The sequence below is a fragment of the Lutjanus erythropterus genome, chromosome 16 (assembly GCF_056507025.1).
Source record: "Lutjanus erythropterus isolate fLutEry1 chromosome 16, fLutEry1.hap2, whole genome shotgun sequence".
NCBI classification, from domain to species: Eukaryota; Metazoa; Chordata; class Actinopteri; order Lutjaniformes; family Lutjanidae; genus Lutjanus; species Lutjanus erythropterus.
Window position 1 is genome coordinate 31595967 of NC_139332.1, and position 23368 is coordinate 31619334.

General features: G+C 42.9%; 1 protein-coding gene across 4 annotated transcripts in view; it reads right to left on the bottom strand.

The window, feature by feature from the left end:
- The window catches only part of cica (capicua transcriptional repressor a), a 64715-nt gene that overhangs the window by 36847 nt on the left and 4500 nt on the right, over window positions 1-23368 (bottom strand). Inside the window, exons 1-3 of one of the 4 annotated variants that reach the window (XM_084739824.1) lie at window positions 17023-17566; window positions 6014-9691; window positions 4678-4954 (exon numbers count right to left, since the gene is read on the bottom strand). In XM_084739824.1, coding sequence (XP_084595950.1) covers window positions 4678-4954; window positions 6014-9478 — 3742 coding nt within the window. In that variant the 5' untranslated portion in view covers window positions 9479-9691; window positions 17023-17566. Of the gene's footprint in view, window positions 1-4677; window positions 4955-6013; window positions 9692-17022; window positions 17574-23368 lie in introns of those variants that run through there. The other 3 variants (XM_084739826.1, XM_084739827.1, XM_084739825.1) reach the window with 3 other exon arrangements.

A 23368-nucleotide genomic window follows, 5' to 3' on the forward strand; every position in this document is an offset into this window, starting at 1 on the left:
TCAGGGAAGGACAAGTTGGAAAGAGATCCGATCTCTGTGTGTGCTGGGGAGGTTAGATGCACGCACTTGGACTGATCTACCTGGGAAGTCAACTAGCATGTATGTAACTGCATGTCTCATAAAACTGTGTAGAAATGTCAGTGTTTGGGAGAAAGAAAGAACAGACATGTGGATAAACTTCAAATTTGATGTCAAGAAAATCAGTACCCTGGTACTGGCACCCATACTGTTTCTCCCAAGTGGAGAAACAATCACCAGTTAAAACACAACAAACTTGAAGTGAAATTTGCAGACCTGTCATCCCATGACTGTGTTTTCACAAAACTTGAAATACAATACAAGCTAAAAGAAACCACTGCTCCCCTGTACTGATTAGAAAAGCAAATGACCCACAGTTTCTAATCTTATATTGTAAATTCAAAGATTGCCTGAAGTGTTAAAGATAATAAGTCTACACTCTGACTGCCCTCAAACTGAAGCAAATATGTAAGAAAAAGAAAAATGCTGTTTTGAAGGCATGTAATAGACTTAATGTTATTAGCAGGTCAATAGAGATTTCCTCCATAAGTATTTAATGAGTCTGGTAATTCTAGAGAGTGTTTTAAATAACAGGAGTGCGAGAAAAAAATAGTTTCTCTTAAATATTGTGATTCTTTTTTTGACAATTCTTGAATTGGGTTGATTTAAATATATATATATTATAGCATTGCTACCACAGTTGTATTATTTTAAACTGATCCTTTTTCTCCAAATGCTTAACATAAAATGACATAATTCATAATAATGATGATAATGACGTTAAAGATTTAAAGATATGTGCTATGTGCAGTTTTCAGGGGGCTCTATTCCGTTTGGTCTCAAGTCTTATTTTATTTTTTGATTATCACAATACATATCGAACTGGCACCCAAGTAGCATTATAGTATCAAATCAGGAGATACATGCATCGTCACAGCCCTATTACATAATGAATTACACTTTGACTAAACAAAATTGACTGCAGATTTGGTCAATTAAAACTAATCTAAAACGATTCAGATGGCTACAATATGACATAAGAAAGAAAAAGAGAAAAAGACTATGACTAAAACTAAATACAAATTTACTGCAAAAATTAACACTGGAGTGAGAAAAATATGGAACAACGCCTGCCTCTTCCTTAAGGTGCTAAACAAATCTGACTTGAGATTCTTCAAACTTCTAATGGACCTGCTGACACCCTGAAGTCGTGAGGCATGAATATTCCAGGGAAGCACTGAGAGAGTGGTGAGTTGTGAAAATTATCAGACAGAAACACTGCTCGCATATCCATCTGTCTCTGTTGGTTTGCTTGAAGTGCTGACAGTGAGGAGTAGTGAGAGGCAGCAGAGATAAAGAAATACACCTGATGGGGAGAACAGCTGTCGTTGTGCTTTAAGGTGGGAAAATTAGGCTACACAACTGTAGATCTCAACCTGTCCTATGACTACACATTTACTACCACTGTGGGAGCAAAAGCAATAACACAGTTCCTGCTCTAATCTCTCCTTCTTCTTCACTGTGGGCTGCAGATGTACTCAAAGAGAACAGTAATGAAACTTGTGATGCTAATGCAGCTGCACTTGAGCTGGGCTATATATAGGAGAGATCTCAGCCGTGGGGCCTCCACTGCCTTCTGCCTGTGTTTGTTTCTGGGCCCACTGTGGCTCTAGGTGTTTTTAAAAATGTATGGCGGAGGAAACGTTACGCTACAGAGGCAGGTGGCTGTTAGCAGCAGTGCGAGGGATGTGAGAGGGAGAGAGAAATAAAAGCGGCGCTCCGGTAATCAGCTCAGGCCTCAACGCTTTACTGCACTAATTCTACCGGTGGAAACAGTGTATCCATGACAACACGCCGGCAATACAATTACTCCTTTTTCTGCTGAGAGTGATGAAACACATTCACATCACGCTGGACCTGCCCTTGATGCCCTGTCTGAGGTTGTTGATTGTCTGCAACACTGAGATGAGTGTGTGTCTGTGTGTGAGAGCTGTGTGTGTGTGTGAGAGAGCGTGTGGTGGTGGAGGAGGAGGAGGTGTGAATGTCCTTGTTGCTCTCTGCACTCCCGCTCTCAGTCTTGCATGTCTAGACATGTCAATATCCTTTTAAAGTTTCTGTGAAACACTCCTTATCTCTCCCTCACACACACACACGTGTAAATATGAAAAAGGGTGACACCCCCTGCACACTCACACACACACTGGCACACACACGCACGCACACTCAATAACTCTGACACTATACACACTGAGTCACAAATTACACACAATGAGCAGCAGGTCTGGGAGGCTGCCTGAGCAACTGATATATCAAATCTTTTCTGATCTTCACACCTCAGAAGAAAAAGGATCACTCTCATCTTTGCCACGTTAAGCAAGTCAAGAAATGATAATTTAATCACCAAAATAAAACATCAAAATTTAGAATTCAAAAATCCTCATGATATACTGTATATCTGCTACTTCTGACACTATTCATGGTTTTAAACTGACTAGTCTATACCTTTGGTTAGTGTGAACTGTGAAACTAAACAACCTATAAATTGCCAATATCTCTCTGCACTGAGACAAATTCCTGTACATTTATTACGCTTTCAGTTTTCAGATTTAGAAAGTGTTGTGTTAAAATGACACGAAATGAGAAATACTGCATTTCAAATGGAAACCAGCTTCCTTATTCATATATTCAAAGTAACATTTCTGAGTTTTGGCTGTAATATCGCAAGGTTGGCATGGAAACAAGCATACAGTATATGATTAACCCAAACACATCTATTTCTCATATCCAACAGTCTGCACACAAAGCTGGCAAAATATTTTCACAACAGATTTTTGCCCAAACACATAGTTTGAAAGAGGGTACAAGGTAGAGGGAAAGAGGGTACAGGAAACATCCCCCCCTTTCATTTACCCTCGAACAACCCTGTGCTCCTGCTGTACATCTGTACTGTATTATAGAGAGTTAGCTGATGGTGTGATCTAAGAAGGGATTGATAACCGCAAGGAAACGAACATACTGTATCTATCACACTCCCTAGAACACAAAAATGTACATGCAGAAACTAAAAAAAAGATGAACGCTTAGGTCAAAAATTGATGTTTTCAAATGCCATCAACTTTAGCTACAATTAACCTGTGGCTTTTCTTTTTTTTCTCAGTGTCCACTGTGGCTGATTTTATGAGAGCCATTGATAAAGCAAATGTTTGCTGTGTGTTACCGGAAAAAAGAGCATTTCTCAGACAACAACAGAGTTTGCAGCCCAAAGCAGCTGATCCTTTTTCCGTGTTTTTACTATCAGCTTAATGTAACCACAACCAAGGAGCTGTCCATATATTTGAGATGAAAACTCCTGGCTCATATAATGGAGAGCGTCGAGACACAGAAGCATCTATTAATTGGCACTGACAGCAAACTGTGCTTTGATGCAAATACTGATGTCCTATGCAAAAAGGGTCAACAATGCTTGTTTTGCTTAAGGAAACTGAGGTTGTTCAATGTTGACACACAAAAAAAAACATGTTTTATGACCCCTAGTCCACCAGGTTTGTGTTTTCCTATGATTTGTTGATTATCTTAAGAGTGAAAAGTAACAAATGTTCTCAGCCAGATCATGGAGCACTGCGGCAAGGTTGTAAGAATCAGTCAGGCTGCTCTGCCTGAGTTATTCAAGAGACAAGTCCTGCAGAAAGTTCATGCCTTACTTCTAGATGCTGATCACCCACTACCTGCGGAGTTCCAGACTCCTCCTTCAGGTAACTGTTTTCAGGTACCAGGTTTCGTTTACAAATAAAGAATATTTTGTAAGAATATTTGTAACCCTTAGCCTTTTTGGTAAAGTTACTAAAACCACTTCAGATTGTGGTTTTATCCTTCCTGGAACAAGTTGCCTTTGATTTTATTTTTTATATTTGTTCATACTACTCTAAACTTTTTTTTGCAATTTTCACTGCTCCTGTAAGTTCATTGCAAAAAAGGCCTAAACACATTGCAACATGCATCACACATTTTCAGAAAAGCTGTCAAATCAGACATTACAGGCCGCAACAATCACAAAAAAGCCTGCCAAATCCTGGAGGGACTGAAATAGGCACTCGCACTTACTTATACTTAAGTACTAATTTTTACTATAAAACACTTTACCCTAGACTACAACTCACTGTAATATGTGGTTGACTATGAGTTTTAACTTTGTACTGTCCTGTGTCTTTTACTGTGATGCTTTTAACCTAAAACCCAATTTCCCTCTGGGATCCTAATAAAGTTGAACTTGATCATGGTATATCAAAATTTTAAACATAACAAATATTTGTGAAAACTAAGTGTTTGCCACATACTAAATACTAATTAATAACTCAATAAAAATCCTTCCAGAGAGGGTCAAAAAACCCTAAAGAAAGCAAATCAAGGGCCAGAAAACATGCTGTGAATATTGTTACGTTCTTACAATGCAAGACAATAGTAAAGTGTACATGAGTCATAGCCATAGCACTCTGATGACACTCCTGTAACCCTAGAGACATAATGAAAGCGAGAAGTACTAGGCTAGAGTACATAAGCTTCAGCAGACACATCCCTTCCCTTCCTACTTTACAGAGTGCCTCAGCAAACTTTTTATCTGATGTGAACAACAGCCAGAGTGCAGTGACGATTCTTCCTTACCAGTCCCTGGGCGTCCCATGATGATTTGCTTGCGTGGAGCAGGGTGAGGCGACTCAGCTGGCAGTATGAGCGGCAGCAGGGCAGTTGGAGTTGGGTGACAGGCTACTGGCTGTGGCAGCACTCCTCCAGAGGCATCCTGGTGTCCCTCAGGTTTCCTCTCTCTCTCCCTGCCTCCTGAGCCAGAGGAGGACAGGACTGAGCCCGATGAAGTGGGCATTGATCCGGGGGTGGAAGGGCTGGAGAGGGCAGTGTGGCCAACTGTGGCTGGAGTCAGGGACTGGGAAGAGACATCAAAAAGGTATTTTTAGTATTTGAAGCAAAATGAGTCTTAGCAACAATATGGTACGTGTATATTCTTTTTTCAAAATAATATTTAAAGGAGCAATATGGAACAATTAAACATCCTTTTAACTTAAAATTTTACTCAAATCACAATATTGCCTACTGCATATTTCAAATTGCAGTTGTTGATAGAGATAGTCATTAAAAAAAAAATAAAATCAATCATAATGATTCAGAAAGTATTATTCCCTCTAATATTTCAAATCACATCAAAATTATATATATATTGTATTATATATGTATATATGTATATATATATATATATATATAAAATTATTACAATTAATAATTTTTTCAAAATTGTTCAATTATAACTGCTGTAAGTCCAGGTAGACTGGAGCAAGCTACATGCTTTTGTGGGCCACCTGTAAGGTCCACTGCAGTTAGTATTTGATAATAAAGATATGGATTTTCAGTATAGTATTCTTAATTCATTTTCAAGGTAATTTCTCAGTCACTGATGAAATTATAGAGCGTATACATCGCCCACGTTATATCAAAAAACATTCTGAATCAGTGTAGATGGACACTTCTCCAAGATCAGCCAAAAAAGCATTTTAGGTACTTGTCACTAAAAATATGCAATAGTATTTAATGGATTTAATGCATAATTTTCAGGACCCACAGCTCATGAAAGCCACCCACTTACATGCTGTACTAGAGTTGGGTGATATGACATTATATAACATGTGCTAATAAGGATACTATTTTGCAAGAAAGCTATGATATTATATTGTTATCACTAGAACTGCAAAGATTAGTCCATAAATCAATTAGTTGATCAAAAGAAAATTAGTTGCCAACTATTTTTGTTTATGTTTTGATTTTGATTCCAATTCAGTCATTTTTCAAGCAAATTTGTCAAACATTTGCTGGTTCCAGCTTCTTAAATGTGAGGGTTTTCTGCTTTTCACTGTCATTTACAATAGTAAATCCAAAGTGCCCCTCCTTATACTGTGCATGATCATATGGAACAAAATCACCACTTTCTTACCGAGCTGGAGGTGACCAGGACCAGTGTCGATGTGGGATTGCGGAGAAGAACTGCACCGTTGGTAGTGGCCCCATTGATGGGGACAGGGACCTGCAGACCTGGTGGAGTTGTGTGTGGGGGCTGGCTGTGCTCTCTGGACCTGCTCCTCTCTCTCCGTCCTAATGGGCCATCAGAGAACTTGGCCAGGGGGACATCTGGATTACGGACGATGACTGGGGAGTCGCGGAGGGGCACGATGCGGCGTGGGGAGGGCTCCTGGGGCAGCGGGGAGGGAGGAGTGGGGGAAACGAGCATGGGTGGAGGCGTGGAGGCAGCAGAGGATGGTGGTCTGCTGGTGGCACTACGGGGCCGGGGGAAGGAAAGTGAGGAGGGTGTTGTGGGCTGACTCTGGGGGGAGAGGACTCTGAAGGCAGCAGGGTTGTGGCCCATGATTGGATCTCCAACCAGCTGCTGCTGCTCAGGTTTGGTCTGGTAGTCCTGGACTGCAGGCAGCGGAGGAGGCGGGTGGCTGTCCAGCTTCCTCTTGCTGGGGCTCATGGGGACTGTGAAAGTGAGGTTTGTCTGAAATGTGGGCACAATCCCCGACAGGTGACGCTCTCGCTCAGCACCTGGCGTGCCCATTTTAGTGCCGCTAAGCTGGCGATGGCGGCGTGGAGTAAGTGAGGCAGGAGCAGTGATGGGGCTGAAATTGGCAGGGCGAAAGCCAAAGAGTGGAGAGGGTGAGGGTGATGGAGTAGGGGAGAAGGGCGACTGGTTGGAGATGGGTGAAAATGAGGGTGTGCCTGAGCGAGAACCCCCTAGGGAGACAAGCATAGTTGCTGCCTCACACTCATCGAAGTCGAAGCGAGAGAGGTCCTGGGGGAGCAGTGAGGGGAGGACCAAGCGGGGACGGGAGTCTCCTCCACGGCTGCTGGCCTCACTGCTTTCCCGTGACGTCTCATCCCAGTCAAAGTCTGAGCTGGCTCTCCCGCCACTCATTCGGAGGTCAGACGGAGTCAGGGTCCCTGTGCTGCTGGCTCCGCCTCGTTCCCGGCCACCTCCACTGGCCTCCATCTCCTTGGTCCTCATTGAGAGGTGTCTGGAGCAGTATCCTCGGCGCTGGGACTCTTTGGAGCAGCCCTCTCTGGAGCACAGCCTCCTCCACTGCTTCCCATTGAATTTCTTGCGGATGCCTGTGGGTGTGCACACCACGTCTCCCTTCTTGTACTTCTGCTGGGCAGCTGTCAGCGGTGTGCGGGAACGTGAGGAGGAGGAAGAAGTCGAACCTGATCCAGATCCACCGCCACCACCTGCTCCCCCACCGGAAGAACCTCCTCCTGAGGCCTTCTCTCCTCTGGAGGAGGATGGGGTGGAGGAGGAGATGGGGGGGAGTGGAGGAAGCTGGGGGGTGGCGATGACAGCACCAGCTGCTGCTGCTGCGGTTGCTGGGTCAAGGCCTAACAGGACAGGGGAAGGAGGGGGATGGGGGTTCAAGGCCAGGTGTGCAGGGGGGATCCCGATGCCCCGCACCACAGACAGGTGGGGGTTGAGGTAGCCAGGTGGGGGCTTAGAGACAATGTGGCGGTGTTGGGGAATTGCCATTGGTTTGGCCCCGGGTATGAGTGCCCCCATTGGGACCATGTTAAAGTGGGACACCTCCATGTCTTCTTCGGGGGTGAGTGGCATGTACGGGTGGTGTTGCTGCTGTTGGTGCTGCTGCTTTGCACTGTTCTCCCTTTCTCGCTCTCGTTCCCTCTCTCTATCCTGTTTTCTCTGGAGGTCCCTCTCCCTCTCCAAGTCTTTCTCCAATTCCCATTCTCGTCCCGGAGCGAGGCTGAGGACTGAAGCTGGGGTTACTGGGGACGTGATGTTGTGGCCTGAGGTGGAGGACACAGGGACCATGCCTGGGTAGGGCATTCCTCTCCCCAAAACTGACCCCACACCAGGCGCCATCCCCCGACTCAAATGACACAACTCCTGCTCCACGTCCATCTCGTCCCTGTCCTCCCGCTCCCTGTCCTTATCCCTGAGCCCCTCGTCTCCGTCTCGTCCTCCTCCAGACGGTAGATCCAGGTCCCATGGCGGCACCAGAAGCCTGAGTGTTTGTCGAGCGACCCACACTGCCTGGGTAGCACCAGTTGCCCCTCTCCCATCCTCTTCCTCATCCAAAGAGTGAGATCTTTCCTCAGACAGCAGGACACGGTAGCGATTGGCCACTGCAGGGTGTGTGTCCACCTGTGTCACCACGCCTTCTCTGTACCTGTGCCACTGGCCCTCACTGCCCTCCTCGTTGCCAAATGGGACACAGACACGAGTGCCAATAGGTATTTGATGGACACCAGGTGGCGGGGCATCTAGGATAATGTCCACCACCCCTGGGGGGCTGTCATGTCTATACGGATAACGCCACAGCGTCTTCTCCCCATTCAGCTGCACCTCCAGGCTTCCAAACTCCCCACTGACCTTACGGACCACTCCAGCCCGGAACACCAAGTCTGAACCCCCTTCATCCCTCCTTTCGCCTCCTCCCTCCTCGTCGCATCTTCTCCTGAGCTGGCGTGCGAGAACACGCTGATTCTTTAGCCCTTTGGCGAGGGCATCAGACAGCGCATCAGGGAGACTGGGTGGAGTGTGTGTGGACATCTGGGTGAGGGGGTGTGTGTCACCGACAACCTCCAGGTCAGCTGAGTGCTCACTGGCGGTGTCTGTTGAGGAGCAGCGTGGCAGGGGGCTGGGCGACACTCTCTCTGCATCTCTCACCCCATCACCTCTTCCAGGCCTCTCCCCACCCAGTGACAGGGTGGGGGGTCCAGGGGAGCCGTCCTGAGGCCCCTCCCTGCTGGTGGTCCTGCTGTGGAAGTCATCCATCAGGCTCCGACTCTGACTGCTGCCGTCAGGGTGTGAGACACAGATGTCACTTCCTGAACCCGTTGACCCGTGGTTGATGACCCCGCCACTAAGAGTAAGAGGCGGGGGCGTGCTGGAGGAAGGGTTGCTATGGTTACCAGTAGTAGACGAGCAGAGTTCAGAGGTGTATTTCTTTTTGGGGACGCGGGCTTTGAATGTGGCTGTTTTTCGGCTGGACGCGGGGTTTGGGCTGTTGTTGGCGCTCGGTGTGCTGCTGTTACTACAACTGCTACCACCACTGTCACTGTGGCTGCTGCCGCTCACAGCTGACCTCCCTGATCTATCATCTGAGGACGTCAACAATTTCCCAGAATCCATAACAGGTGACGTGTCTGACAGGCCCTCCCCCTCTGAAGTGTCCCGCACTCTGATTGGGTCCGCATGGGAGGACTCTGAGAGTGAATTAGAAGAAAAAGAAGAGGAGGGTGTTCGGTTCTGTGGGGATCTGCTTCTGTCTCTGTTCTCATCTGAGTCTCTCTTCTCCCCTCCCTCTGGGGCATCCCCCGCTCCGCGTCGCTTCCCCCCTTTGGCCCGGGTGGAGGGAGGAGAACGCCGGCCCTGCTTTTTTATCGGCTTCATCTTTTCATCTAGCTTGCCTTTTCTCCAAACAAATCTTTTTATTTATTTATCCCAGAGATTCTCTTTGGCGTTCCTCTCTTGCGCTGCCTTGTTTTTTTTTCTTCTTCCCCCTCCTATTCTTTCTATTTTCCTCCTCTGCCAGGACCTCTCTCTCTCATCCTGTCTCGTCTTCGTTGCGCGACTTCAGCACTTGCCCACCTTATTCCAGAGACTCTAAAAGAAAGGGAGCAGGGAGTGGGGGTTACTCAAGTGGCAAACACATTCAGACATGCACAAAGCCTATTCACTACGCAAGATAGCTACTAACTGCATGGCTTTGAGAGGAAAAGTGACTGACTGAATCAAAATCAAATATCTATGAAAACATTAAAGGAATAGATTGGATTATTTGAAGCAGGGTTGTATGAGATACTTCTATAGTCAGTGTATCATCTCCAGTAGATGGTGTTCAACATGCCACCACTTTGGAGAGGCAGAGAGGAGTACCATAATGGAAGCTAAACAACATACTTCTGGGTCAGCAGTACATATTGTATTTTAGCCATTTAAGAAAATGTCCAATTTAAAAAAAAATCAGTATCAGTTTAAGTGTATGCTATATTTGGAATATTTTCACTGCTTTACCTAATTTTACCTTGTAGAACATGGGTGTTGCTGGTCTACCTCTGCCTTGATTTGCTAGTTTATTTGTGTGACCTCTGTGAATTGGAACTATCCTTTTACAATGAAGTCACACATACACAAAGGTATAGATCGAGGCAGCGGTAGACCTGCAACCATTGACATATACATATAAACATGGATGACATGACACCGCCCAGAACATGAAGCCAAAACATCTCAATTGCCCCTTGTTGGCTGGCTGCAGTATAGGTCATAAATCCCGTCCCCTCCATTTCAGCATACAGGACACTAGGGATGTTCCTTATGACTGATTTCTTTGGTGATTAAAGGCAAAATTTAATTTAGACTAGTTGACTAGTCTAACAGTAAGAAAACACTCAGAAAGCAGTTAAAATTGAACATAATTTATTAATTTATAATGTTAACTGTCATTGTCTGAAAAAATACTGTGTATACCAAAAAGTATCACAGCATTGGCAGGCAAACAACCCGGAGCTGATGTTAGCTAACAGCCTGCCACACAGTGTGGCTAATGTTAGCAGTGCTAGCAGCAGCAGCTACTGCTCTGCTTGCAGGTTAATGTCCATGTCTGTGCTTAATGTGGGCACATGTTGCTGCACTGGTTATATACCAGTTTATTCTGTTACAGTCTACATTCAACATGATTTCCATTTTTTAGATTAAAACACCACAAAACCACGCTGGTTTTATAAGCTGTCATCTGTCTGACTTTGCGGATATAAACAACTGGGGCATATGCACGTACAGCCTATGGCATGAAGTGAAAGAATGAACAAGACACACTGCTTGCGTGACTATGTCTCAGTATGAAAACACAAAGGCATTTTAACTTTTGTAGGGAGAAAGTCGTGACATCATTTTCACAGTCTGCTGCTTGAACAGTTTTATGACAAACGGCGACTTTCATGACTTGAAAAATTATCTTCTAAATGATTTATGGCACAATTCAAACTTGATCAAAATGATTTGTCTCTCACCATTGACGACTTCATATTTTTTTCTGAACTAGGTATTTCGCCTCTCTAGTTTAGCTTCATTTTTTTTACAATGGGAGGAAGTGGAGATGCATCGTGCATCTTTATTCATGTCAATGCCTGCAGCTCCCTTCTGCAAGGTGAAATTGCTGATTCCGCTCATGGAGTTGGCTGTCTGATGACAAGGTAAAGAGATAAAAAATATTCTAAGTATAGCGTACACTTAAACTGATTTTTTTAGGTGAACTTTTTTTAGGCAGCTAAAATACATTATGCTGCTGACCTTACCCACAGCAGTACACTGGCTAACATCTGTGGTGGTACCCTACTCTCTTGTTCCAGTCTGGGGGCATCCCAAACGGCATCTACTGCAGATATAACTATGACTATCGCTAAGTAGCTCATACAGCCCCACTTAAAATAATTTGAGCTATCCCTTTACAGTGGCATCAAAGGAATTCAAAATAAAAGCACAGCAGAGTGGCACCTGTCATCACAAGCATCAGAAAAAATAATAAACAGTTTAACATTAATTTTAAGAAACGTATTCGCTGCTAAATGATGCATGACCGTACTAGAGTAGTAATGAATATGACTCATCTACAAATTCATTACACATTAATTCATTACATAACAGGTTCTACTCACATTACACAAGGCCTGCATCCATACCAGGTACACATTGAAAACAGGAGGCCATATTGTAGGGTAAACACAATTTCGACTTACAACACAGTATGGAAATAGTGAGAAGGAGCACTTTGCAATTTGCCCAGACAAGCCTTTTTGCGTGCACTCCCTCTCACACACACTCTGTCACACACACACACTACTTCTTGGCCGGGGCAGTAGAGGCGGGGGAATTCCTTCTTCGCTCGCATACTGAAACCCTCCCTTTCTCACTCCCTCTCTCTGTCTGTGGCGACCTTTATCTATGTATTTCAAAGCAGAGTCAATCCGCCCCTACAAACTCCATTTCCTGTGGAAGACCATTACCTAACTTCCCGTTACTTTATTCCTCCCTCTCTCTTCTTTGCTACTATTACACTTTCATTCTTATCCCCTGCCTGCCTGCCTTCTCTCTCGTTTCTCTCTGATATTGATTTCTACCTCTCATCTCTCCTCTTTATTCCCTCTCCTTCCACTTAGTCTCGATCCTCATTTTGTGCTGCAGTCATCCAGAAAAGCAGAGTTGTTCCGAATAATTGTTATTCCACACCAGACAGAGTCATTCAGTATTGCTCTTAGCCATGCCAGAGTCATTCAGAATATCTCCTATTCCACACCGGACTCATTCACAGCTCTGCCCCCGTTTAGAAAGTAAAACAGATTGATTTTGCTGACTTGTTGAGCGAGAGATTGTTGTCATTTAACTGGTTTGTTTGCCGTGTGGCTGATACGCGCGGGACTTGCCTCGGGTCCTCGCTGCTGTGTGCTCTGCCTCATTTCTTCCAATACAAGAGTCTCCACACAGCTACGAGTGCCGGAGAGATGTTAACAACAAGTGTATAAGAGGGAGGATCAAAACACCCCCTATATGCTCTGTCAAATTTCTCACTCCAACTGTGATATTCACTGTCAAAAAAAAAACTGTCGTGGATTGATGTCTATCATCCACCACTAGGCATGTCTACTTGTCAGTGACAGTTTGACTGTCTGTTAACTTACATGTCTGCCTGTCTGTCCCTGTTTCTACATCCATCCTCCCACCAGTCTCTTTCTCTCTGTCTGCCTGTCTTTCTTTCCCCTTTTGCTGGCTTCCTGTTTGTCTGTGAAGGCTCGCACTCATTCAGGTCCTTTTAATATCTGCCACATCATATCGGCTAGAGAGAAATCCATTTTCAGAGATGAGTGCCGCCTGTCTCAAGGCCACACACACAGCAAACATTTATGTGATGATAGTTGATAGTGCACACACACAGAGCTCACAGCCATCACTGTGCTCTATGTAAATCCCTATTTAGGACAGACAGCCGTAGAGCAGCCACCATAAAATAATTTGGCAGCCAGCCTTACTTGGTCACGATAGAGGTATGCTACGTGTGTTTACTCAGTAGTGCACTGTGTACAACAGCTGGTGTCAGAGTCATGGCCCTAATGATAACAGCTTAAAGACAAACTGATGCAACACACACTCCCCTCCGTGAAATATGGATCAAGGAAGCACATATGGAAGCTATAGGAGGCCTGCCTGTGTCTCAAATATACATAAAGTGCAGGGTAACAAGCTCAATCATATTTTATTTGCAGAACAGCTTTTATCCTGTCTCATAGGTTGACATGAGTACAGAGTAAATATGACTGTAGGCAGCATTGAGCTGATGCAAGTCATGTGAGGTAACAAAAACATAAACCGCTGATTTTCTGGGTGCATAATTTAGTTTAACTAGGTTTACATCATGAGTTAATCATGTTTAATCACCCTAACCCTAAAACAAACTAGTAACAGCCTAAACAAAATGTGACTGATGGTTAAATCAAGTATTAAGTGATCATGTTATGCTATAAACATATAATGCACATAATACTACATTTGCCCTCCAGACGTAGCCAACCTTGCCATACATTCACAATGATTCACTATCACGTGGGTTTACTTAAACATGTCAGTTCCTTATGGCAGAGATTTCCAAACTGGAGTCAGTGGGTTGAAGGTGGTCCCCAGCAGAAATAGAATATTTTAACCTTTATCACATTTTTTTAGAAGCTGAAACAAGGGAAAGAACAGTGATGGGCATTTTGATTGATTGTAATTTGTAGTGATCCTTGTTTGATCATTGATTGACTATGAAGACTTTTTTTTTTATCTTCAAACCTACAAAAAAAGCCCCAAAAAACAAAAAAAAAAAAACAAAAAACAACAACCCTCAGAAAGGATTCCTTATGAAAAAGTCCTCTCAAATTGGGGGTCAGTGTTCTAATGTGCATCTATTGTGGGGTTCCTTGACATGAAAAGTTTTAAGAACCCCTTTTATAGGTTGACATGAATACAGAGTAAACGTGACTGTAGGCATCATCATGCTGATGCAAATCATATGAGGTGACAAAAATATTAAATGGCTGCTTTAGTTTAGCTAAACAACTGTCCATCTTTAGGTCATGGGTTCATCACTTTTTCAAACAGTTTCAAAGTGGGCTAAAATGAAATGATAACTTAAGCAAAATGTGATTACTGGTGATGATTAATTATGATAATAAAATCAAGTATAAAGTCGGTTAATTTGATATTACCGTACTTGAGTAGAGGTTTCAGTTATTTGTATTTTACTTGAGGATTTATTTTCCTGACAACTATTTGCAGTATTTTTACTGTCTTAATTTTAACAGAAATATCTGTACTTTCTACACCTTACATTATCAGAACAGGCTCGATAATTTGGTTTAAATACAATTTACATTGGAATTATTGATTATTTTTAGTTTGCATCATTGCATGCCCTCTTCCCAACATCATGACAGATTTCAGCTTTGATTCCTTGGTGCAGCTGTCAGTGCATATCAGGCACGCAGACATAAAAAGACAAATACAACTTAAAAAAATGCAGACAAGAGAGGGAGACTCGACTGCGGAGAAAAGGTGGGGTTCACTTGGCTTTGCACACTAACAGCGACAGAGATATCAAGGTTTTTTTAAAAATATATATTACTATTGTCTCAAAGTTTAAAATTCTGCTATCACGACAACCCTACGCAATACCACAGCAAAAAGAAAAAAAAACTTCCTTAGCACACAAAATAAGATCATTTTCTGCTTTTTTTTTAGATGAATAACCAGTACACAGTGCTGGTACAGACAGTCACTGAGTACTGATTTTGCTCCAAGCCAAATGTCAGGCAGGACAATTAAGACCGAACTGAACTGGGGTCTTGAAGAACTTAGATCTATTGTTTTACTAGCTGTCGTACTTTTGGTTCTTTCAGATGTTAGTACTGTACTGTTTTAAACACTGTAGTACTGAAAAGTATTGAAGTTTCAACACTTTAGCATCCTTTGATCAAGATAGGATCACTACAAATTACTGTCAATCAAAACAGCCAACCCCATAGGGTTCAAAGTAAAAAAAAAAAATTTCACTTTCAGAAATCTACTTTCCCAGAGTCAATTTTTACTTGCTGTTGTATAAAATCTGATATTCATTTGCAGTTATCAAATAACAACAAAATCCAAAGTTCATTATTATGTTTAATCTAGACCTGCAACATCTATAACATATCAGAATATAGTGAAAAATGTCCATCCAAGTTTTTCAAAGGTCAAGGTTATCTCTTTAAATGTCCTCTTTTGTCAGTCTAAAACAATGATGTTTTGTTCAATATAATAAATGGAGGAAAACTGTAAATTTCCATATTTGAGGGGTTGAAAACAGCAGTTTTTCCCATTATGCGTGAAAAATAACTTTAAAGATGAATTGATTATCAAAGTAGTTTTATTCTTTTTCATCATTTGTCTGGTCTGGTGAGAGAGTTTACTACTTATTTGCCCAACATGTCATTATACTTGCCCATGGTAGGTGGGCAATCCTTTTCTCCCTTGTCATTCCCACTTGCAAAAAAATCAATTAAAGTTAAATATTCAAATACTCATTTTGCTGGGGACCCCTACAACCTACTGAAGGACCCCTGTTTGTGCCTGGAGCCCAGTTTGAAAACCATATATCACTTGTGCATGCACTCAGTTTCTGGTAGTGAACTTGGATCTTTCAGTCCTCTACGGTATGTTTTAACCTCCTGTGGTGTTGCTAAATAATTTTAAATGGTATATTTTTAGCCAGCACCAAGCTGCAAGGTACCTAAAAGTTTTGCCATGAGCAGAGCACCTCTTTAAAAAGTGCATACTACAGTGCTTTATACATGACAGGCCAGCAGGGTGTATAAATATATTGACATAATCATAATCCAGGGCAGATAACAGCTGTTAACTTTATCTAGACGAGGCCCAGAGCACAAAATGCAAACTCCAGGAGAGGATGTCGTCACCTCTGGTTTAGCTGGATAGTACCGTGTATGTGTCAAGCCCTCGTAGTACCGCGATTACTACCAGTTTTACTCCACAACACAGCAGGCCGTGGCGTGCAGCGACCAGGCCTCAAACTACACACAAGGCCGCTTGGAAATCCTCTGCTCACTGTCACCGGGGAAATAACCGGTTTAACGGGCATATTGACCCTTAATACCACGTAATACGGCCCATATTCCCTGAGCTGCATGCCAGTGTGAAATGTCCCAAGCAGATGAACACGTTAACTTTGTGAATCCACTCCACAGTCACACACACACACACACACACACACACACACACACACACACACACACACACACATACAACACAACCGACAAAAACAGCGGACACAGTCGGTTTGTTTGGCCCATCCGAAAGTGACAGTCGTCTGAAAATAGAGCTAAAGCTGCCCGGATAACTTTGTATTGACCCTCGTCGTCATTCGCATTGGAGAAAGTGTCAATATGTGGCCACAAACTAGTCCAAGGAGGAGGCCCTGGAGCCCCTAAAAGACACATTAATTCACACAGCCACGTTGATTCATGAAAAAGAGGAAGAAAATATGTCAATGTAGGAGAAGAGGGGGAGGAATGACAAGCTTTTCGAGGTTTGATACCACGCAACGAAAAATAACAGTTGTTCTAGGAAGTCCAACGGCAGTTATGGCGTTGAATTTATTTCTAGTGGAAAAGTTTCAAGCTCACTATGTCTAACCGCACCGCTCCCTTTTTTTCACAGAAGACACCCAATCCGCCCTCTACTCCTCTCCGTAGGCCACCCAGATATCGGAAAATATGCTGATCAGCTCTACTGCTAATACTGTTTGTGGCCACAGTAAACATGAACAACGTTAGCAGCTCGGCAAAAGCACAACAAGCCCCACTGCAGTGCTGCAGGAGAAAGATTTGTGGGCAGCTTATACTCACCACAGCTAATATATAGTACCCCGGTGTGGTTGTCTGTTGAGTCCGCGGGGTAAAATAGGGCAGGGTGGCCGGTCGTCCGCAGCTGCCAATTAGCGGCCGTTCATGTTTCTCCGGCAAAGCAACTTAAAAGGAGGAAAAACTACTGCCCTGTACATTCTACACTACAGTCGCAAAATGGTGAATGAAGCCCCAAAGCCTTGACAACCAGCCCGGGCGGCCAATCGCGGAGCACGAACGGGTACAGTAGCCAATAGAATGCCGCGGAAGGGGAGCGGGGGCGGAGCTAGGCGTCAAAGTAAATTTGACGGACAGGCCGCCGCGGCCAATCGCAGTGTGGGAAAACACAGAACAGCTGTTGGGAGAGCGAGGCTGCGGCGGCCAATGGGGCTCCTCTGTGGGCATGTCTGTGACTTATACAGGCACGCAGGACAGGAATGAAATCTGTCTCTCTGTCCCTGTCTGTCTGTCTGTCTGTCTGTCTTCTTCTTTTCAGCCTTTCTTCATTTGTCTACAAATATGTCAGACAGAGGCGAGACTGTCTGTGCTTTACTGACTATTTTCAGCTGTCTAGAAAACACTGACATAACATGAAATTTAAAATAGACAAGAACTGGACAATATATCAATATTATATCAATAATGTAATGTGAGACTAGATATTGTCTTAGATTTTGGATATTATTATATTGCGATTTTAAGTGTTGGCTTTTCCTGTTTCAAAGGCTGCATTACAGTAAAGTGATGTAATTTTATTAACTTGCCAGACTGTTGTAGCTGCTCTGTTATTTGCCTTTACGCACTTAGTCATTAGTCATGTCCACATGACTGAATATTTTTTTAATCAAAAATCTCATTGTCTTAATATGTTGTGAAAGCACCAATAGTCATCCCTACATTATTGTTGTATCTGTCCATCTTTCTTTCTACCCCTCTGCATTGGTCGACAAACATGACAGATGAGGGACTGTGTGCTTTTCTGACTTCAGCAGACTGGAAAACTATGTCATTACATTTTCAAATTTAATATAGATTATAGATTTAACATAGATTAGATTGGTTAGATTAGGGCTGGGCAATATATCGATATTATATCAATATCGTGATGTTGCCTCGTCCTTGTCTTAAAGACAAAATCTGTGATATATTTGCTGTAACAAGTCATAAAATGACCATGATATGTAATCAGAGATTAAGGAAAGATGTTAAGTGGAAATATTGGATTCTCTGACAACACTACGGTTGCTGTTTCCTCTGAAATCTCTGTGTTGGCTTGTAATTTGTCGTTATTGTTTGCCCAGTTCATGTTAATTAGAGTTAAAATTAGAGTCGAACGTTTGCAGAATGAGTCAATGTCTGTTCATGAGTTGTCAGAAATCATGAATAATCTTTTAGAAGGAAGCAGATGAGCATAACAGTTAAAATGAGCAATATGTTAATGGAGTCAGTGGCAGCAGATGGCAGGCAGTGAGGCAGGAAGTCGCTGAATTCCAACTTTCAGAGTGTGTTTTCAGAGCAGTGGGCTTTTGTTTTTAGGATAACAGCCTTAACGTGATATTGACAGACAACTGACAGTTATAAACAGCTGATCAACTTACAGTGCAGCACTCATTGTTTCTTGTTAATGTCAAATTATAACATTACATTCCTCTTGCGCTCCTGTAGTGTTCCTGCAAGGGGAAACAACTTGCTTTAACCACAGATCTTATATTAAATAGGATTTCAGCCTATTTAATATACCATCTATGACTCCAGCTCGTTTTTTTGGACTGCTGTACTCATTTTTGGTTGCGTAATTATGACATATTGCTCCTTTAAGGACTGCATAACAGTGAAGTGGTGTAACTTCCTTTACCCACTTAGTCATTAAATCCACATTACTGATGATTCTTCATCCGGAAATCTAACTGTGTTCATATGTATTTTCATTTATTTTTCCATATATTAGAAATATGAATGTATACCATACTGTGCAATATCTACATTTCAAAACTATGTGCAATAGGGTGAACTCTGTGAAGTCTGTTTCTTGTTTATATTGTTCTTATCATTTTATTTTTACCTCGTTTGCCTTGCTGTAACGACGCATTTCCCCATTGTGGGATTAATAAAGGATCTTATCTTATCAAAAATAACATAATGGACTTTGTCCATATTTCATAGCCCTACTTTGAGAATTTACGGTTATTTTAGAGAAAATATGTCTACTGGGATGTACACAAACATACATGGGACATTAACTTTGCTCGTATATGTTTTCTATTATTTTTTGTGTGCTTTAGCAAGTCTATTAATCAGTGTTATTTATAAATTCTATTCCACATTAACTCTCTAGTATCATAATTAATTGGTTTGTAAGTTACTGTATTTTATGTATAAGAAGTTGCTACAACAATGTGCCCTACTTGGGATTAATAAATGAATATATCTTATGTCACGGAATAGCAAAATATAAACCATACTGCCCAGCCCTACTACCTAACACTGACATGACATTATCAAATTTAATACAGATAAAAGTCTCATATATTTAACTTCAACTCATGCATACAAAATTGCTTTGACAAGTCAAGTTAACTCTCTGTGTGCTGTTTATTTATCTGAATGTGCTGTGCAGCGTCTCCAGTATGATCCATGTGAGCCACAGGTTAGGTGTAGTTTCAGAGGGACCACAAAAACACCAACTCCCAAATTCTTCAGCTTTCTCTCTCATTCCATCCCTCTCACACACTCTCACTCTCTCCCTCCCTCCCAGCTAATCAGAGGTGCTCTAAACAGCACAGCATCCCTTAGTCCCGCCTCCCCAGCCAATCAGGACAGCTGCTGGAGACTGTACGTCACCAGAGCAGTGTGCGATTGGCTGAGAGGCCCGGGGTCTGCAGGCCAATGACCGAGTGCTGTGGTGAGGTCATTATGCTTGTTGCCATCAGCTTGGCCAAACAGGAAGAGTGAAACCCCAGTGAGTAAGTTAGTCCAAACGTGGGATTATGGTTCCTAAGAGAGTGACCCATATACACTGTGGGCCTCCCTGCGCACACACAAACACACACACACACTGGAGGCAGGGAGGCGTGTGTGTGTACGAGCAGGTACAGGCTGTAATACACTGAAGAATACAAGACAACATGCAAACAGGCTGAAAAAAATACAAGCTCGCATGAGTGCACACACACGCGTACACACATATACTTGCCTGTGCAACACACACACACACACCAGCAACACAGTGGCATCCCGCTGCGATTTTCATAAGATACTAATGGTGTGTGAATTGCCGTGTAGCAGTGCAACGTGCTGTTTCTATAGCTTACAGGCACAGATGGCGAGTTTGGTCAATGATGATACAGAGATGGCTGGTTGCGGCATTGCAGTCTGCCTGGCACGCACGCATGCACACACACACACACACACGCAAACAGGCGAGCGGGTACACTTACCACAGTCACACACAACTGGGCGCACACGCGTACAAGCAAGCACCTACACACACATAGCAGGAGGCGCAGTGGAGTTAGAACATGCCTGGGCGTTACATAAGCTGTACGTGTACTGGCGCACACACACACACACACACACACACACACACACACACACACTGCGCCTAGCCCTGTACAAGCAAACATATTATATAGACACTTTTGTGTATATTGTGCAGACTATATAGTCTTTGTGAGCATGCAAACACATGGACATGCACTGTTGCACATACAACAAAGTAAAGTACAGGTTTAGTTTGTACCAGCAACACACACACACACTCACACACACAGACACAAGCTCAGCAATTATGTATTTACTGTACACATGTCATGGCTCTAACATGTACAACTTGTGACTCGTAAATCAGTAAAAATGCACCATAAACACACATACAGACACACACACATGCTAGAGCAGAGTGAGTGGGATCTCCAGACATCTCCCACACCCCTGATAGTGAAGCACTGCAGTCTCTGTCTCTCTCTAACTGACTGCTCATTCACCATAGAGGAGTGTGTATTCAGAAATGTAGGGCGAGTACTGCAAGCCAGCTCGCAACTTTGAGGGGTGGCTGGTTTCGTAAGGCGCCGTCGAGAGACGTTAGAGAGACAGAGAGGGGAAGAGATTTAAGTCTCAGAAAAGCTTTAGAGTGAGGCTGGAAATGAAAGTGTGGAGGAGACTTTAGTGGTAAAAGGTAGAAGTGAGACAGACAGTGAAGAAAATTATGAAAGACAGGCTGTTGCGCGAAGAGAACGAGGGACAAAGAGACAGACATGAATCATGCAAGCGGTAGAAACAGCGAGGAAGAGGGATACAGTTAGGCTGAGAGTGACTCTTTGCTGCAGAAGTCGAGCTGTTTGTGAATGAGTGCCATAAATCCGGCTGGTATTAGCACCTCTGAGCACTTTCTAAGAATGAGGCGGAGAGCTGCGGCTAAGCCCCCCAATCCCAGTCACTTTACACTAAATGCATTACGGCCACTTAACTACTAAACAGCTCCAGGGACCCTGCACCGTACCTGACCCAACACTCTAACACTCTCTAATTCAAGTGAGTGTGTGTTTTTAAAAAAAGGACAAATCGAGAGGGAGAGATGGACCAGATGAGTCCAACTCGACTCTTCCAACGTTTTGAGGTTGAGTAGACGTACAGTGGATTTAACAGCCTGCACCTGCTGTGAACAATGAAATCTGAGATGAGTGTTTGCAGTCACTCAACTGCCTGTATAATTAATAATAGTCATACAATTTAAATATCTTTCTGTTGTTAGATGAACAGATTGTATCCCCAATCTATTTTTTATTCATACACTATAAATTGTGTACTGTGCAGTAATATTCACAGTGAACAGAAAGGGATGTCAGGGATTCACTGAGTTATGTCATATTGACTTGGAGCTTTCTTTGAAATTTCACAGCTTCACACATGAAGCTGACAAGATCGAAAGTTGCAGCAACAAGCGAGTAGGTAAGTGGACCTGGAGGGGACACTGTGTTGTCAACTGCTCTTTCCAAGGTCAATAATATACTTTTGAGCTGAATGTTTAAGTCAAAATCATAAAAGTGCACATGAATCATGGAAACATGGTACATCTACAGTTTCATAGCAACTGAGAAAACTCAATCAATACTAATGAAAGCTGACTGAGACAGGTGACACGCCAGAACCATTGTTGTTTCAATACCAGTAAAAGTACCTAAGTATTATCAGTAACTTGTACTTAAACTTGCAATGACTGATTTTTCTGGCCACGTAGGGGCAGAATAAACTAGATACTATCACACCAGCCATTACGTCCGTCAACATATTAACATTCCAACCAATGAGTAATCAGTAGTCACTACTACATTAATGCATGAGTACTCAGTACTACTGGGTCAGATCACACACAGCCTTCATTTTGATCTCAACTACACACTTGCAAAGTGTCACGACTTCTTCTTGCACAATTGTGACGCTACTGTGTTGACAAAATCTGTCTACAGACAGACAGACACATAAACACTATCACACTAGGGGTGTAAAATCACAATTTTCATCATGATATAATATATTGTTGGGTTGCAACTACTTTAATCATTGATTAATCTGTCATTATTTTCTCGATTGATCCATTAGTTGTTCGGTCTATAAACTGTTGATTTCAGACAATATGATAGGCCCATTCAACACATTCAGCTAAATTTGTTAACATAGACATGCCATGGAAATTTCAAATAAAGGTGTACCTTAAAGATGACAATCGAGATCAATATTTTCAGTTTGCATCAATTGCATGTAATTGTTGAACACTGACTTGATATATTTGATCCTGATTGCTGTATCGTTACACCCCTAATAAACATTTACACTTACATTTATTCATTTAGCAGACACCTTTATCCAAAGCGACTTACAAAAAGAAGATTAACAATCAAGCTACATAGAAGAGGCCCTAGAAGAGTATCGCTAGATCACCACGCCACACTACAATAGGTCTCTCTAGGACCACATTTTGTCATGACAGCGCACACACACACACACACACACACACACACACACACACACACACACACACACACACACACACACACACAAGCACACAATAACAGCCACACTGTACACTCAAGTTACAACAGCTTCCTGTTTCATGGCAAATAATGTGTCACCACGGCAACAGCTTTTGATGAAATCTCACAAGCTGCGCTATTTGTTATCAGCAACGTGTTAAAACTTTGTTGAACACATATGATCTGGTTAATCTGTTAGCAGCAAGTTTCAAGAGTATATGGCCTGTAATTTCCTGTTGACAGTAGGTGGTACTATGAGTGTGATTCATTACCCCCTACTTCTTTTGCAGCGTAATGCTACCAGGTAGTGGCTATCTTTG